Source organism: Haliotis cracherodii, unplaced genomic scaffold, assembly GCF_022045235.1.
Source record: "Haliotis cracherodii isolate W230 unplaced genomic scaffold, xgHalCrac1.p SCAF_4, whole genome shotgun sequence".
Classification (NCBI taxonomy): domain Eukaryota; kingdom Metazoa; phylum Mollusca; class Gastropoda; order Lepetellida; family Haliotidae; genus Haliotis; species Haliotis cracherodii.
The window spans coordinates 292,833-311,548 of NW_027266297.1; the positions used below are offsets into that span (position 1 = coordinate 292,833).

The 18,716-nt window shown below is 41.7% G+C and overlaps 1 protein-coding gene across 1 annotated transcript in view; it reads right to left on the reverse strand.

Moving 5' to 3' along the window:
- LOC139478771 (trifunctional enzyme subunit alpha, mitochondrial-like) overlaps positions 1-18,716 on the reverse strand; it is a 68,753-nt gene that overhangs the window by 24,732 nt on the left and 25,305 nt on the right. Inside the window, exons 4-12 of the mRNA XM_071261387.1 lie at positions 17,902-18,035; positions 14,259-14,397; positions 13,130-13,249; positions 9,423-9,525; positions 8,477-8,546; positions 4,273-4,328; positions 1,567-1,685; positions 1,363-1,419; positions 32-141 (exon numbers count right to left, since the gene is read on the reverse strand). Coding sequence (XP_071117488.1) covers positions 32-141; positions 1,363-1,419; positions 1,567-1,685; positions 4,273-4,328; positions 8,477-8,546; positions 9,423-9,525; positions 13,130-13,249; positions 14,259-14,397; positions 17,902-18,035 — 908 coding nt within the window. The remainder of the gene's footprint in view (positions 1-31; positions 142-1,362; positions 1,420-1,566; positions 1,686-4,272; positions 4,329-8,476; positions 8,547-9,422; positions 9,526-13,129; positions 13,250-14,258; positions 14,398-17,901; positions 18,036-18,716) is intronic.

Below are 18,716 nucleotides of genomic sequence, written 5' to 3' on the forward strand. Positions count from 1 at the left end.
AGTCAAAGCTAATATAAAACCTCAAACCTACTTTACTTCCTTCTTAGGCTCTCCGAATGCATTCTTCTTGCAAGCTGTCTGTCCATAGTACAGCCCTATCAGGCCCTTGGACTGAGGTGTAATGCCCAGCTGAGCAAATCCCTGCAAATAAAACACTTCCTGATTAGTTGCTTTTTCTCCAGAACAAAATTGGCACATGAACAACTAGAATGCATTCTCAAATCATGTCTCCCCCTTCCTATTTTTTTATACATTAGTTACAGTTGCTACTGTAAATGTGTTTGCAAATCCAATAAACAATGCTAGCAAATTTACTGGAAAGATAATTGTTTCATGCAGATACATTAATTAGCTGTAGAGATTTGGCAGGAAACAAGCAACAACAAAAAATAAAATTGAAAAATATGGAAAGGAAATTTGAGTTGTTTGAGACCAAATTGTTTCCATGTAAATGAACAGAATAAAAGTTATAAAGATTTCAAAATAAAAAGGCACCAGTTAAACTGATGAGAAATGTACATATTAAGTTTCGTTGAAATATGTTGAATGGTTATGGTCTGAAACTAACCCTACTCTTGTTTGAGATTAAGTCAAAATGTTCCAGGGAAACATAAAAAACATAATTTTGAAACATTTTGAAATAGCAAAAGGCACCAATCATGCACCAGTTATGCACATGCCAAGTTTTGTAGAAAAACATTGAATGGTTGTCAAGTCATGCCTCGTAATAGGATGGGAATGCCGACACCACCTGAGACCAAAAAAAATGTCTCCCCACACAGGACCACATGCCGACACATTACAGGTGTGGTGAAAGTACAGATCTCCAAACACTGTCAAAACAAACTGAAATTCTATCAAGTGTTTCCTACAGCAATCCTCACGTGAGCCACTGTGGTGCATTCATCACCACTCGCCCCTTTCCGTAACCTGCAAGAAGACTCGTCCCCCTATCTATGATTGTTATGGGGGAAAATACGACAAACCAATCAGAATGCACGTATGATTTCAAGTTCTTCTTCAAAGTATCCCTCAGAAATAATTTTGGTTTTACATATGTCTTGCACCTAAAAATATACCCAAGACACAATTAAATGTGTTGAATCATACTGTATAATTCCGCATATCCCTATGTTCTTTAAATTGCATCTGAAACATATGTAATACATGGGAAATATATGTAAACCATTATGCAACGAGTTGACAATTGTTTTAGGTACGCCCGTTTGCGCAAGACGGAACCGGGTCACAAAAATGGCCACGAGATGGGCACGAGTCACTATTTGGCTTGTCCGGGACCGTGGTGAAGTGAAGAGACACAGTTGCTGGCACTGAGGACATACTCAAGGGGAACTGACCTACCTTTGCCTCCGCATTGTAACCTGCTTCCTTCCCTTCGTCCAGACCTGTCCTCACCACCTGGAGACAACACCAAAAATTACAATTCTACATGAACAAAAAGTAAAAAGCTTCATACCACAGACTATAGATAGTTACAATAATGAGAGAGAAAGAGAGAGAACACTGGTTTATTTCCAAAGTTACAGCTAGTGATGCAGTTCTTACCTCCAATATCTTAAGTGGTGCTGGATAAAGCCCCTGTGACAATTTCATCACCTGTCCTCGCGCTTTCTTGAAAACAAAGTTCTTGCCAAAGTCATACTGCAGCAGGGTGTCCATGATTTCTGTGTGGGAGAAAATGAACAGAACACATTTAAGTCAGATTAGTCTGATTGAATATGTCTTCCTGGTTCACAGTTTAAAGACATTTACTGGCAAATACCGGCCTATGTAACACCATGGATGGAGGCCTACACCTGCCGGGCAGGAGGTCTTGTACTGGAGGTCTTGGCCATGTTAAATACTGGCCTATGTAACACCATGGATGGAGGCCTACACCTGCTGGTCAGGAGGTCCTGTACTGGTAAATACTGGCCTATGTAACACCATGGATGGAGGCCTACACCTGCTGGTCAGGAGGTCCTGTACTGGTAAATACTGGCCTATGTAACACCATGGATGGAGGCCTACACCTGCTGGTCAGGAGGTCCTGTACTGGTAAATACCGGCCTATGTAACACCATGGATGGAGGCCTACACCTGCTGGTCAGGAGGTCCTGTACTGGTAAATACTGGCCTATGTAACACCATGGATGGAGGCCTACACCTGCTGGTCAGGAGGTCTTGTACTGGTAAATACTGGCCTATGTAACACCATGGTTGGAGGCCTACACCTGCTGGTCAGGAGGTCTTGTTCTGGTAAATACCGGCCTGTGTAACACCATGGATGGAGGCCTACACCTGCTGGTCAGGTCATGTACTGGCAAATACCGGCCTATGTAACACCATGGATGGAGGCCTACACCTGCTGGTCAGGAGGTCTTGTTCTGGTAAATACCGGCCTGTGTAACACCATGGATGGAGGCCTACACCTGCTGGTCAGGTCATGTACTGGTAAATACCGGCCTGTGTAACACCATGGATGGAGGCCTACACCTGCTGGTCAGGTCATGTACTGGCAAATACCGGCCTATGTAACACCATGGATGGAGGCCTACACCTGCTGGTCAGGAGGTCTTGTACTGGTAAATACCGGTCTTACACTTGCTGGTCAGGAGGTCTTGTACTGGCAAATACCGGCCTACGTAACACCATGGATGGAGGCCTACACCTGCTGGTCAGGAGGTCTTGTACTGGTAAATACCGGCCTATGTAACACCATGGATTGAGGCCTACACCTGCTGGTCAGGAGGTCATGTACTGGCAAATACCGGCCTATGTAACACCATGGATGGAGGCCTACACCTGCTGGTCAGGAGGTCTTGTTCTGGTAAATACCGGCCTGTGTAACACCATGGATGGAGGCCTACACCTGCTGGTCAGGTCATGTACTGGCAAATACCGGTCTTACACCTGCTGGTCAGGAGGTCATGTACTGGCAAATACCGGCCTATGTAACACCATGGATGGAGGCCTACACCTGCTGGTCAGGAGGTCATGTACTGGCAAATACTGGCCTATGTAACACCATGGATGGAGGCCTACACCTGCTGGTCAGGAGGTCTTGTACTGGCAAATACCGGCCTATGTAACACCATGGATGGAGGCCTACACCTGCTGGTCAGGAGGTCTTGTACTGGCAAGTACCGGCCTATGTAACACCATGGATGGAGGCCTACACCTGCTGGTCAGGAGGTCTTGTACTGGCAAATACCGGTCTTACACTTGCTGGTCAGGAGGTCTTGTACTGGCAAATACCGGCCTATGTAACACCATGGATGGAGGCCTACACCTGCTGGTCAGGAGGTCTTGTACTGGCAAATACCGGCCTATGTACCACCATGGATGGAGGCCTACACCTGCTGGTCAGGAGGTCTTGTACTGGCAAATACCGGTCTTACACTTGCTGGTCAGGAGGTCTTGTACTGGCAAATACCGGCCTATGTAACACCATGGTTGGAGGCCTACACCTGCTGGTCAGGAGGTCTTGTACTGGTAAATACCGGCCTATGTAACACCATGGATTGAGGCCTACACCTGCTGGTCAGGAGGTCTTGTTCTGGTAAATACCGGCCTGTGTAACACCATGGATTGAGGCCTACACCTGCTGGTCAGGAGGTCTTGTACTGGTAAATACCGGCCTATGTAACACCATGGATTGAGGCCTACACCTGCTGGTCAGGAGGTCTTGTTCTGGTAAATACCGGCCTGTGTAACACCATGGATGGAGGCCTACACCTGCTGGTCAGGAGGTCTTGTACTGGTAAATACCGGCCTATGTAACACCATGGATGGAGGCCTACACCTGCTGGTCAGGTCATGTACTGGCAAATACCGGTCTATGTAACACCATGGATGGAGGCCTACACCTGCTGGTCAGGAGGTCTTGTACTGGCAAATACCGGCCTATGTAACACCATGGATTGAGGCCTACACCTGCTGGTCAGGAGGTCTTGTACTGGCAAATACCAGTCTTACACTTGCTGGTCAGGTCATGTACTGGCAAATACCGGTCTATGTAACACCATGGATGGAGGCCTACACCTGCTGGTCAGGAGGTCATGTACTGGCAAATACCGGCCTATGTAACACCATGGATTGAGGCCTACACCTGCTGGTCAGGAGGTCTTGTACTGGCAAATACCGGTCTTACACTTGCTGGTCAGGTCATGTACTGGCAAATACCGGTCTATGTAACACCATGGATGGAGGCTTACACCCTTCATTCACCTGGGACAGATGTAGCTTGAGGGTTATTCACTAAATACTTACTGTCTGGTAAACCTTTTTTCCTAGGTGTCTTCTTGAGTGTCCCATTTGCTAGACCCCTATTCAAACAGAACAGTGTTTGACTTAGATCTTAAATGTGTCCAACAAGTCATGAAGATGTAAGGTTACATTGTTTACAACAGTGAAAACTTCATGTTCAACTTACAGGGCTCGATTTAAGGAACTTGATTTAACTTGCACCAGGTGCATGTTGGACATGAAAATCTAGTTGCAACAGACCAGATTGAACCCTCGTCCCATAAATTCATCAAAGTTGAAACATAGATGCACAAACTAGTCTAAAATAGTAGAATCCCCGATGTCTGATTACTGTGACATGAATTACACATAACACAGCAATTTGTGATGTAGTGTGGTAAATAAAAGTTACAGGTGACAAGATCGACACAATTTTATGGATAACAACTTCTTTAATACTGTGAAAAGCAACGTTTCGGTATAGATCCTTATACCGTTGTCAAGGTATACAGGTATTGAGAGTGTTCAAAGATACAAGTAAACATGAATATTAGGTTGCATTTATCAAAACTAGTAAAATACTAGATATTTTTTATCTAGGTATACTTATCCTGCATTACTCCTTAATGCATATTACTGCTTGTTCTTGACAGAGAAAACAGCTGTGTGAAGGTCTTTACTTGAAGTAGTTGTTCGAACTAGCTGTCAATCCTGTCACATGGCCTCGTAGGCCTGGAGAAAGATGGCTCGTAGCCAGAGGGCGGTCATGAAGCGATTGACTTCCGCTCGCGAGATCACAGATACCGATATGAAGAGGCATCGTTGTTGTCTACGGCGTTCCTTGAAATGACTGATGTAGCAACGGAGCGCTCTAACCGGACACTGACGGAGCTCTTGTTCGTCTTCCACGCAATCGAGGATAGGGGAGGGTTGAGGAACAATCTATTGGGCTGTCCTGGGAGCTGGTTTTTGGCCATGAAGTCCCAGCAGTCCAAGATGGACGGTTCCATGCGCTCCTAGCGCGACCTGTCAAGTGGCTGTAAGGGCGTGTCTCTCAGCAAGGTGAGAATGACGTTCAAGTTCCAAGCTTGTTGACGAAATTTCGCCTCCTGGTGTTCTGACCTGAGTGAGCAGAGCAGAGCCTGTAGTTCCAGGATTTTCGTCACACGCCGATTTTCCAAACTACCAGGATGGAGTTGAGTGCCACAAGGTAGATTGTTATGGTACCACCCATGTGTCTACGCTTGTGGCGAAGATAGAGCATGAACACAGCCAGGAATTGAGGTGATGTTCTTTGCCCCTGCAAAAGCTCTTGAAGGATTGTCACTTGTCGTCATAGAGGCTCCTGGTGGTTGGCCAATGCGCCATGGTGATGTTTTTTGCTGCTCTAGCCGAGTAACCTTTGCCATTCAGTTCTCTCTGTAAAAGGACCAGATGTGAAGACATAACTTGTCTGGTCCAGGGTTTGGCTGTCTGCTGTGAGGGTGGATCAGCAGGTTTGGCCAATCTGGGAGTGGCAGCGGGCTGGATTCGGCTAGCTCTCTGAGGTCGACAAACCAAGCCCTTCCAGGGTATAATCCGGAACTGGTGATATGTAGGTTGCTATCTGGTAGTTCTGGCTTATGGCGAATAGGTCTATAGTGGGGAGACTATGGTTTCGATAAGAAAGAGCGAAGGCGTCTGGGTGGACCTTCCACTCTGGGGGACGACCAAACCGGGCCGAGCGTGTGTAACCTCTATCACTTTCTTGACCTGCAGCGCCGAGATGTTCTGGCTTAGTAGCTGCTGTTGAGTAGAGGGGTAGGTGTCCACTATAGGAGACGACGTGAGAGGCGCCAGCTTGTACCCATGTCAGATGATGTTGGTGACATATGGGTCCCCCAGGATCTCCCAATTCTGCCAGAATCAACCCAGTCTTCCACCTACTGGAGTGTCTACAATTTGGACGTCTGGTCTGGTGGTTCACTTGAAGTCCCTGCGGTCGGCGCTTCCTCCCTTGGAGTGGCCGCGCCGGAACTGGTATGAGCCTGAGGACTTGCCTTTACCTCAGCCCTGAGAGGCTGAGGTGGAGCCCCGCCCCCGGGGCTGGAGGGTGTTACATCGTGGCTGGTAGGAGCCAGACTGGGACTCCTTAAAGGAGGCTGGCTGTGACACCCTAGCCAGGGCCTTGAGAGCAATCTCATTTCAGGCAAAGGGTGAGACTTGGGAGTGAGTCTTGGAAATCTATCCGTTAAATAGTTCAGGGGTGGACCACGGTTGACGAAGGAGATCTTTCTTGAACTCTTGAGTCAAGCCGGCGTGCATATGCTTGACTTGTTTGAGGTAGAATACGACGGTAGTCAGGTGGAGGACAACGCTACAAGTGACAGTGGCTTGAGAGTGTGGCGAATCTCGGTCTCCACGTAGGTGTTTATTGTGAGAAACTTGTACTGAGGTGGAGTGGTTGGACGAAGTCATGCAGTGCAGATTCTCTTCTAAAGCATGAGCATGGTCCGTGACTGGAGAGTGTGGACCGGGTAGTCGCCTCATTTATATAGATGGGACATCAATGACCGATGACAGAGATGGCGTCTGTATAAGCTTCCAACAAGGCGCTTGCAAGGGCGTGGGCGTCTGTAACGGTGCTGTTTGAAGGATAGGTGCTATGGGTGACTTTACAGAGGCGTCTGTATAGGTGCTGGGGCAATAGCGTCTGCATGGCCTGTAAGTACTGGATGTACTGGAGGAGAAAGGCGTCTATCATGGGCATCTGTGCCATAGGCGGGGGCGCCGATTGGAAGCTGTGCGTCTGTCCGGTGGACTGTATTGGCGCTGTTTGGTAGGAGAGCTCCACGCTGGGCATCATTATGGTGGCCGCTGCCGTATTGATAGATGTAGTAGGGGTCGTCAGGGTGCTCTGAGAAGAGACCGAGACTTGGACCTGACATCATGGTAATTGTGGGGGCCGGGGAGTTGTCGTCCGAGATAGCCTATATAGTAGTGGGCAAATTCTCAGAAAAGTCAGACATCTTGCACCTGTTGCGATCTCCGTTTTCTCGACACACGGAGGTACTGTCTGAAAGCTGTGGGGGAAAGCAGGAGACAGTCTTTACATCAAGAACCCTGGGGGCATTGAGATGTACAATTAAGGCACAGTGGGTGGGGATCCCAACCCGACATATTACGCCGGCACTTTGTGCAGGAGGGCATGATATCTGCAATGAAGCAGTGTAAAATCACATTGCATCCCTGCCTGATTATGTATGCTATAATTTGTTTATCCCACTGTGTGGGTTTATTACGACAAACATAATACAACATACAAAATGAAGACAAAATACTTGCAAGGGTACGACAATGGTGAGGAACCAAGCAAAAAGGATATAGAATGTAAGCCAGTTCATAACTCGCTGGTCACATAAAATATTCAAGATGGCTACTTGAAACAAGACACCTTGGATTATTCATTGTTTTCTTTAAAGAAAATACCAGCAGGTGTGTGTTATGCTCATGTTATCAAACAGAATGCACAAGATACAAACCGTATGCACAACACAAAGACAATTAACATAACCTCAAGAAGCAAACACATGAGGGTTTGAACAAGTTTATGCTACAGATGAAAAACAGGTCTTCTCTCAGCAAGTAACATGAGTAATGTGAGGATCCGTGACATCACTTCCTTTGGTCACGTGGGGGCTGTGTGACAGGGTTTGCCTCTCAGCTAGTTGGAACAACTTCTTCAAGCAAAGACCTTCACACAGCTCTTTTCTCAGTCAAGGAAAAGTTGTCATATGCAATAACGAGTAATGCAGGATAAGAAAAAAATATAGGTTGCATTGAAGCATGTTTGAAAAGGCAAAATGGAGCCCTGTCTTATACTCCCAAACCTCTACAATCCCTGAACTGAAAACATACATTGTGATACAATCACACATTGTCAAATTTTAGTGTTTTTCAAAATTTACGAGTTTGGCCAAATTAATTAAAGATAAACGTATCCCCACCAAGATGGGAAAGAGCATGATGATTAAGTCTGCCTAAAGCATTCATAGCTCAACTCCCTACAAGTTCTTTTTCACCCCTTCGTGCAAGGGGTATTTCAACAGTTTTCCAGCAATACCAAGTGTGTAGAAATGGATTCTCACACTGTACCCATGTGCAAAATAATGCTTCAAGCACTAGGCAGACAGACACAGACACAGACACACAACTGAAATAGGACAGCTGTGATATAATGAGACATTACCTCGCTGTTTCAATGGCCACATCCTCCAAGTACTGAAGAGTTCTCTCCTCGGGTGGAGCCAGGCCAGGACCTACAGAACACAGGCTCAATGTCATTACGCTTACAGCAGCTTCAGCTGACTGCATCATCGTATTGATAAATCTGAAATGTGGGTGTAATGTAAACACTTGTCTCCCTTCACAGAATCAGGGTTAGAAAATAGTCTTGAAAAATACTAACTTCATAAAACAATTATAGAATCAAGATTCTTATACGTATTATTCATCATCATGATCAAATAGCATTGAACAATTTTAGAGTTTTTTTTTCATTTCACCCAATTGAAACACAAGGGTGGGACACAAGAAATTGTATCAAAAGTCCATTTATTTTTTCACTAATTTCAAGGTTTTTCGGTCGGTCTCATAAACAAACTACAAACATATATAAGGCCTAAGGGAACAAACCAGACGGGCTGGCTGGCTGTGCTACATGCACCCTTCAGATGACGGACAAAACAGCAATAACAGCTGCAGTAGGCAGGACCACTCGGGTCGCTACCCCCACGCTGCTGGCCCCCTACCCCCACGCTGCTGGCCCCTAGTGCTGGTGTCTGTCACATCACTACCCCCACGCTGCTGGCCCCTAGTGCTGGTGTCTGTCACATCGCTACCCCACGCTGCTGGCCCCTAGTGCTGCTGTCTGTTACATCACTACCCCCACGCTGCTGGCCCCTAGTGCTGCTGTGTGTCACATCATGCCTCAGATTCTCAGACATTCATCTGAGATTTCAGGATTGTAGCAGTTCTGATTGAGTTGATTACTTTATTGCGATCACATTTCATGCCTGGAGTTTTTTTCTCCATGTAGAGAGGGGTTTTCAAATGTCATTGTGGGATCTGGACTTCTGATTACTATTGAGGTACAGCCTGTTTGTCCAGCCACACTGAATGTCCCTCAAACATACCTAGAGGATCAATCACGCTATCAACAAGGCCCATCTTCTTGGCTTTGTCTGGACGAATAGTTTTTCCAGTCAGCATCATGTCAAGGGCATTTGGGACACTTATCTGAAATAACACATTGAACACGTCAACTAGTATTCCATCTACATGCCTCAAGGCTGCCACACTGAGATGCCACAAAAAACTGAATTTGGTTAATCTTAAGGGTATTATATCTACTAATTGATAATAAAGGGTGATTTCACGGACCAATTGTTCATTAAGGGTGATCTCATGGAGTTATTTTCCATTAAGGGTGACCTCATCAACTAATTGTCTATTAAAGGTGATCTCATTGACTAACTGTCAATAAGAGTGATCTCATGGAGTACTGGTACATTAAAGGTGATGTCATTGACTAATTGTCAATAAGAGTGATCTCATGGAGTAATGGTACATTAAAGGTGATGTCATTGACTAATTGTCCATAAGAGTGATCTCATCAACTAATTGTCCATAAGAGTGATCTCATGGAGTAATTGTACATTAAAGGTGATCTCATTGACAAATTGTTCATTAAGCGTGATCTCAGCAACTAATTGTCAATTAAGGGTGATCTTATTGACTAACTGTTCATTAAGGGTGATCTCATGAACTAATTGTTCATTAAGGGTGATCTCATTGACTAATTGTTCATTAAGGGTGATCTCATGAACTAATTGTACATTAAGGGTGATCTCATGAACTAATTGTTCATTAAGGGTGATCTCATGAACTAATTGTACATTAAGGGTGATCTCAGCAACTAATTGTTCATTAAGGGTGATCTCAGCAACTAATTGTTCATTAAGGGTGATCTCAGCAACTAATTGTTCATTAAGGGTGATCTCATTGACTAATTGTTCATTAAGGGTGATCTCATGAACTAATTGTTCATTAAGGGTGATCTCATCAACTAATTGTTCATTAAGGGTGATCTCATTGACTAATTGTCCATAAGAGTGATCTCATGGAGTAATTGTACATTAAAGGTGATCTCATTGACAAATTGTTCATTAAGCGTGATCTCAGCAACTAATTGTCAATTAAAGGTGATCTTATTGACTAACTGTTCATTAAGGGTGATCTCATGAACTAATTGTTCATTAAGGGTGATCTCATCAACTAATTGTTCATTAAGGGTGATCTTATTGACTAATTGTTCATTAAGGGTGATCTCATGAACTAATTGTACATTAAGGGTGATCTCATGAACTAATTGTTCATTAAGGGTGATCTCATGAACTAATTGTACATTAAGGGTGATCTCATGAACTAATTGTTCATTAAGGGTGATCTCAGCAACTAATTGTTCATTAAGGGTGATCTCATTGACTAATTGTTCATTAAGGGTGATCTCATGAACTAATTGTTCATTAAGGGTGATCTCATGAACTAATTGTTCATTAAGGGTGATCTCATTGACTAATTGTTCATTAAGGGTGATCTCATCAACTAACTGTCCATTAAGGGTGATCTCATGGAGTAATTGTTCAACTCTTTCAACACCAGTCAACCAGAAGTGTTTACTCCTGGGACACCGAGTTCCCAGAGACTCTTGTGTGATAGATGAAGCCAACATTTAACAAAGAAAATATCTGTTTGTAAAATATATTTCCTACTACATGTTATACACCATTTGAAAGGTCTGATCCTATGGTTTATAAATATGAAAGTTATGTTTCCCACATTATTTAAAATAATGCATTTACAACTTAATTAAGCTTGTTGTAAATAAAAAATGTAAGCTAACAAGTTGTTAACATCCAGATTAAGGACCAAAGAAGCGAAAACTTGATGATTTTCGGCAAATATAAGATTTCATAAAATCCATTTACCTATTTCTGTTTTATTTTCATTGTTTACGTCATTGGAAAATATTTTAAAAAAGAACTATAAATAGCATCTGTCATCATTTGTTTAAAACTTCTTTATTTTGCTCTTTGACATGTTCGATGTGGACACGTTGTTGAAAATTGTGTCCGAGAATTTTATTTTCAATAACATCGCGACAACTGGTAAATAATTTTTCAATTTATCGATGAAAAATGATAAATTGAAATGGAATACATATTTCAGACATTGTGAAATGTGATAGATTTAATAAATGATATTACAGGTAGATCCATAAAAATATTTACTATTTTGACGTGACTATGGCTTGGCCGGTATACCGGCCTACAGTGTTGAAAGAGTTAAAGGTGATCACAATGACTAATTGTTCATTAAGAGTGATCTCATCAACTAATTATTCATTAAGGGTGATCTCATGGACTAATTGTTCATTAAGGGTGATCTCATTGACTAATTGTTCATTAAGGGTGATCTCATGAACTAATTGTTCATTAAGCGTGATCTCATCAACTAACTGTCCATTAAGGGTGATCTCATGGAGTAATTGTTCAACTCTTTCAACACCAGTCAACCAGAAGTGTTTACTCCTGGGACACCGAGTTCCCAGAGACTCTTGTGTGATAGATGAAGCCAACATTTAACAAAGAAAATATCTGTTTGTAAAATATATTTCCTACTACATGTTATACACCATTTGAAAGGTCTGATCCTATGGTTTATAAATATGAAAGTTATGTTTCCCACATTATTTAAAATAATGCATTTACAACTTAATTAAGCTTGTTGTAAATAAAAAATGTAAGCTAACAAGTTGTTAACATCCAGATTAAGGACCAAAGAAGCGAAAACTTGATGATTTTCGGCAAATATAAGATTTCATAAAATCCATTTACCTATTTCTGTTTTATTTTCATTGTTTACGTCATTGGAAAATATTTTAAAAAAGAACTATAAATAGCATCTGTCATCATTTGTTTAAAACTTCTTTATTTTGCTCTTTGACATGTTCGATGTGGACACGTTGTTGAAAATTGTGTCCGAGAATTTTATTTTCAATAACATCGCGACAACTGGTAAATAATTTTTCAATTTATCGATGAAAAATGATAAATTGAAATGGAATACATATTTCAGACATTGTGAAATGTGATAGATTTAATAAATGATATTACAGGTAGATCCATAAAAATATTTACTATTTTGACGTGACTATGGCTTGGCCGGTATACCGGCCTACAGTGTTGAAAGAGTTAAAGGTGATCACAATGACTAATTGTTCATTAAGAGTGATCTCATCAACTAATTATTCATTAAGGGTGATCTCATGGACTAATTGTTCATTAAGGGTGATCTCATGGACTAATTGTTCATTGAGGGTGATCTCATGGACTAATTGTTCATTAAAGGTGATCTCATGGACTAATTGTTCATTAAGAGTGATCTCATCAACTAACTATTCATTAAGGGTGATCTCATGGACTAATTGTTCATTAAGGGTGATCTCATGGACTAATTGATCATTAAGGGTGATCTCATGGACTAATTGTTCATTAAGGGGGATCTCATGGACTAATTGTTCATTAAGGGTGATCTCATGGACTAATTGATCATTAAGGGTGATCTCATGGACTAATTGATCATTAGGCCAAAACAAACAAACAACCAACACTCAGGATTTTTTTCAGTTCTACCTTAAGATGAATATAGACAACAAGTCTTTTCTAATCAGTTTTTAGAGAATCAAAACAGGAGTATCTCATTCGGCTGATTTGAGTGCTTAGTGTCTTGAAATTGTCTAAAATTCATGAAAATAGAAAAACGAGCACAATGTACTGACTAGTCGGGGAAGTCTCTGGGTGCCTCCAGCCCCGGGGAGAAGGCCGAGCATCACTTCCGGCACACCCAGGCCAGTCTTGCGATCTTTCACTGCCAGCCGATACTGACAGGCAAGAGCTACCTGCAACAGATCAACCATTTGGTCATTTCATTCCACTCCAGATAAACTAAACTATGTGTTAACAGTTTCCACTTACACAGGAAATGATGTTTAATGTTCACTTCTTCATTGCAAAACAATGTAAGGATACCCCTACATCTGACTGGTGCCTGAACACGTTAGCAGCCTGTATATCATTGCCTAGTTAGTCGTCTATCATGACAAACATAAGTGTGTTCTAACTTCAAAACTATTTGTAATAAGTATCGCAATATCTTTATCATAACATGAATTCTACAGACATGATAGAGTCCTAACTATATCTCCACAGTTATTATGTGGTACAGCTTCTTGTACTCCCCTCTGTCTTTCAGGTAGACATGCTGTCATTGATGAACAAAAGACATGCTTGCTCTGGTAGAGTTCAGAGCATTAGCAATAGACTGAATGCAGCTGTATCAACACAGCTCTAAAGCCAAATGAATCTTCTCTTGTGACTCCCATAACAGGTTTTCATGTATTCTACATTGTATCAGATCACCACTTTAAGGTCCAGATGCATATCGCAACATCACTCAATGCATAGCTGCTAACTTTCACAGCTTATAATTTGTATTTGGTTGCAATCTTCTGGTCGAGGATCAAAGCCCGACAATATGAATTGTCTACAGTACAAGACAGCCATGCGATTCCAAAACTCTGTTGATAATCTTATAATTTAATTACTATTTGGAAACAGTCACTTCCGAAAATACGACTGGAGTGTCTCAATTGGACAGATGCAACCCCATAAATAGACTTCATACCAGTTGATAACAAGACGCTTTTGGAGCAGACAGTGTAAGGCTAAATAATTATGGTTTTTGACAATTTACTCCCTGTGATTATTTTTCGTAGATTGGTGTACTGTACTGAATAAAGAAAGTGATTGTCTTTTCGTACTTTAGTTGCAAATTCATAACTACAAAAGAAGTGTGCCAGTTGGCGGCCATGCACCATGTACCAGTCCCTGGTGTGCCTGGTCACCCACCTCCAGGCCGCCACCAAGGCAGGACCCCATGATGGCAGCTACGATGGGCTTGGGACTGTCCTCCATTGACTGGAAAGCCTGTTGTCCAGCCCGGGATATCCCCATTACTTCCTCCTCCGTCTTGCAGGACTCAATCATCCTGGAACAGTAACATCTACACTGAGACAACACTCCAAGACGGGGATAGCAATAATAACACAAAGAAGCAGGGGAATTACTGGAAACAGGGCAACAGGAAGACAGTACTCATGGCCTGGAAATTTAGAACTATGAGTGATGATGATGTAACAAGAATGCTGAAGACAACAATTGTATAATTTACAATTTACAGTAACTTTGATCTGACACTGGTCACATGTAAGTGCATTAACTTCAGTCCATTCTAAAGGTGATGGTTAAAATGCCCTCACCTACAGTAAATTCTCAAATTTAAACCTTCTTGGTGGTATGGGCTTGATACAATCAAGACAAAAATATGTGTCTGTAGACAGGTTCCAGGACAAAAAAGCCTCATAACCATGTGACTTAAAGAACATGATGAAACAACAGCCAACAAGCACAAACCCTGGTGGTGCTGATATGCTAGGGCTGGAAAGATACACAAACTGTGTGATCCTATAAGTATCACGATACTTGCATCTAAATCTCTTATCTGCAGTGTTTCCGTTCTCCTGTATATGCCGGATTTTGGCCGGTAAAAAATGGCAGAGACCGGTAAATTTTTAGTGTGACGGTCCCTGTGTCTGGTAGAAATAATTTTTGAAACTTTAACTTCAACTGAGTCTCTGTCTGCAACATGGTTTTAACACTTTGTTCACTCAACTCTCAAATCAGTCCGTGTTTCTCTTCCACACAGAAAGAAAATCCCAGTTTTCTAAAAGTAAACTCGCCTCAACTCGTTTCTATTCATTCAGATTCCATCTTTATATCTTTGGTATCTAGACCACAATAGAGCTCTAGTAATCAAGTAAGAGGTTTAATTGATATTTTCCCGAATGATTTCAGAACCACGTGCACACATATGCGCAGTGATGACTTCGCATTGCACCACTGCCATTGGCTAATTTGCATTTCACAATCACGTGACTGAACTTTTCGCATGTTTGTAAACAACGCGCTTATTCTGAAAACAGAACAGACTGGCCTAATGCAAGCCTTTGGTGTTCTTTAGATATTGTTTTTCAAAATAACACAGATCTAGATATGCTACAACAAATGCGAAAGGTGCATGACAAAATATTTTTGGGCTCTACGTGCTGTAATCGAAACGTACAGAGAGCTATTTCGATACAGTCACTTTAATGTGTAAATATGTATAGTCATGCAACTCACTGTCGTAGTTGTAGTAGCGTACAATATTACAATAAGTAAAGGGACCCAAAATACTTGCATTAGTCTCTTCTTTCCTGATTTCTAAAAAAGTGTGATTGTTTACAAACAAGAGAAATGTCTGGTGGTGTGATATGCAAATTAGCCTGTGGCAGTGGAGCTATGCTAAGTTACCACTGTACCAGATTTTCAAAAGGTTGCATTAATATGAAATAGTTGGCATTGAAAGAGCATCGCGATAGCATGTCACATCATCATGCTGTTACGAACAGTCTGAGGTTCTTTCTGATTCCGATTTTTCTAGTGTGAAACTGCCATGCAGTGTGCGATGGCTGCCCATAGGGAGGGCTGTTAAGGGGACGAAAGATAACTGGCCAGCACTTGTCATGGAAATAGAAGGAGAAGCAGCAGAGCGAAATAATGGTGCAGCAGTCAACATCCAGTACAAAATCAAAACCTACTCAATTATTGCGACAACCTACATGCTATCAGATGTTTTGTATATGGACAAGCTTGTCACAATATTTCAGAAGGACAATCTGAATCTCGGTAGGATAATGCCAATTTTGAACTCAACCTGCAACTCATTGTAAAGATTGCTAAATACACCAGGAGAAAATGAGCAATCGTTTATTAACATATCACAAACGGCGTGTTACGTGGTGTGAAAGATGTACGTTCGGTGCAGGCTTTTCAAAATTCAACTGCAGGCTTCATCGATGAATTGTGCAGTACATTACATGCCAGATTTCTCGAAGACAGTGTGTCTATCCTTACATGTCTTGACAAAGTATTGAACCCATCTCACCCATCCCAGATTCATGCGAAGAATCTAATAACTATGGCAGGGATTCCCTAAATCAGCTGATTACCCATTTCAGTCCAGTGATTGGTTCAATAAATAATGACGTCACATATATCATAGATGGCGACCGGCCAACCGTGATGTCGCCAGCTACAAAACTACAGTTGTGGGACTTGGTACTAACACACTTCAACAGAATCATGGCTGATTATGAGGATATTTTTCCAGATATTGCTGTTTTGGCTGCTGTAGTCATGACGATACCTGTCAGCAGTGTACGAGCCGAACGTGGTCCACAAAATCGCATACATATGGCAAGTCGTAACCGACTTTGCCAGCATAGTTTGAACAATCTTATGATTTGGAAAATGCATTGTGGTGAAAAACTCCTTCTTGCAGCAAATCTACAGTTCAGAAATAAAAAGAGAAAGCAAGAAAGAAGTGAACAAAGCTCACATACCCCTGTTATCCCCGCTGGTCAACAACAAACAGTAAATAGTTTGTTAATTAATGAAATTATACCTGTTGCTTTAAGTCAGAGGAACTGCCCTTTTCTTTGTAACCCCATTAGGATGCATTATGTTTGAAATGAACACATGTTTTTGCAAACATAGTTCAATCTAGTGTGGGATAATCAATGCTTAGCACAACATACATTCTTGATGTTTTTTAATGTGTCGATGGAAACGGCAAAAATTAAAAAATTCAGAATCTTCAAACTAGCAGAAGGCACAAGTACTCATTGTGGTTAATATGTGTAGGAAGTTTGGTGAAGCTAGGGTGCATGGTTAAAAAGATATAGGCCATACAAAATACCCACACTAAAAGTTTAAGTTTCTAATGTTTCCATGGAAACGGCAAAAATTAAAAAATTCAGAATCTTCAAACTAGCAGAAGGCACAAGTACTCATTGTGGTTAATATGTGTAGCAAGTTTGGTGAAGCTAGGGTGCATGGTTAAAAAGATATGGGCGGACGGAAAGACGGAACGCTATATATACCCCAGATTTACTTCGTAAACGGGGGTATAACTCATCGAAAGATATATTTTTTCACAGTAACTTGGGGGACCGTCCAAAAATGATAAAGACTGATATAGTTGTAGTCAGCCGGCTGATAAAAAAGCTAACAGAAACACTGATCTGTGGTGTGTAAGCCATCGCTTTCATAGACAGGATGGTCAAATACCTTGCACACTGATGAGTAAGGGGCAATGGATGAAAATATTTATATTTTCACAACTGATTTTCACTACTACTCAGTCTATAATGCAACTAATATTAAAGGAAATATTTAAGCTAAGTATCGATATTTTTTACATTTCTTACTTAGTGTGTGACTGTGATCGATACTTGTATCGAAGAAGTAAAAAATTGCAATCCAGTAATACATCAGCCTATCACCCCACTACTATGACATACACAAGTCTTCTGTAGCGGAATATGAATCCTTTACAGCGACATTTGCCTATGAACTATGAACATCAAAATGCAATCTACAACATATTTACCCAATATCTGCGCCTGCAATGAAACATCCCGGCTTGCTGGATATGAGGACGACGCCCCGCACACTACTGTTATTCTGGACCTCATTCAGGACCTCCAAGAACTCGGACTGGACCTCCGCTGACAAGGTATTCACCTAAAACATCCAACACATTGCGAACAACTTTAATACTTTTACCCTGCACCTTCCCCAAACAAAGTGGGAGTTAATATGGTTTCACAGAACTTTTTCAATGTTCCAAATGTATATTCAAAGAAGTAAGAATGATTGGTGCCAAGAACAAAACCTTGGACTGTAGCAAGATCAGCGAACAAAGTTTATTGTCTTGGCTACACTGGGTCAGATTGCTTTACATAGCTAAAATATTGTTTCAACTGAAATATCAATTAATTCCATAGTCATGCTACCAATCATCATAAGTATCTGTGTTTATCTCTTAGGGGATATTGTACAAAGACAAACACTATAAAAATACTTTTAGACACAAACTTAGATTAACTCAAAGCATATTCCGCTTTAAAAACCTCTCACCGTGTTACTCAAAATTGCTTTGTTGCTGACAACCTCGGGTAAGCCTAGCAACTAGCTCATCTTCTAAACATAGGTTTTGTAATACACTGTTTTCCCACCGAGACACCAGGGCAGGTGATGAGAAGTTGTTCAGTTTTACATGTCATGACTCTAGCTGGTCCATGCAGCATGTGTTTTTTCTCTCACATGCTTTGATCGAATTCCTTTTAAACCGCAACACACTGTATTGTTTCACTTTAATGTATCTCAATGTTTTCTTTTTTTTTCAAGTATTTCTTGCATTTT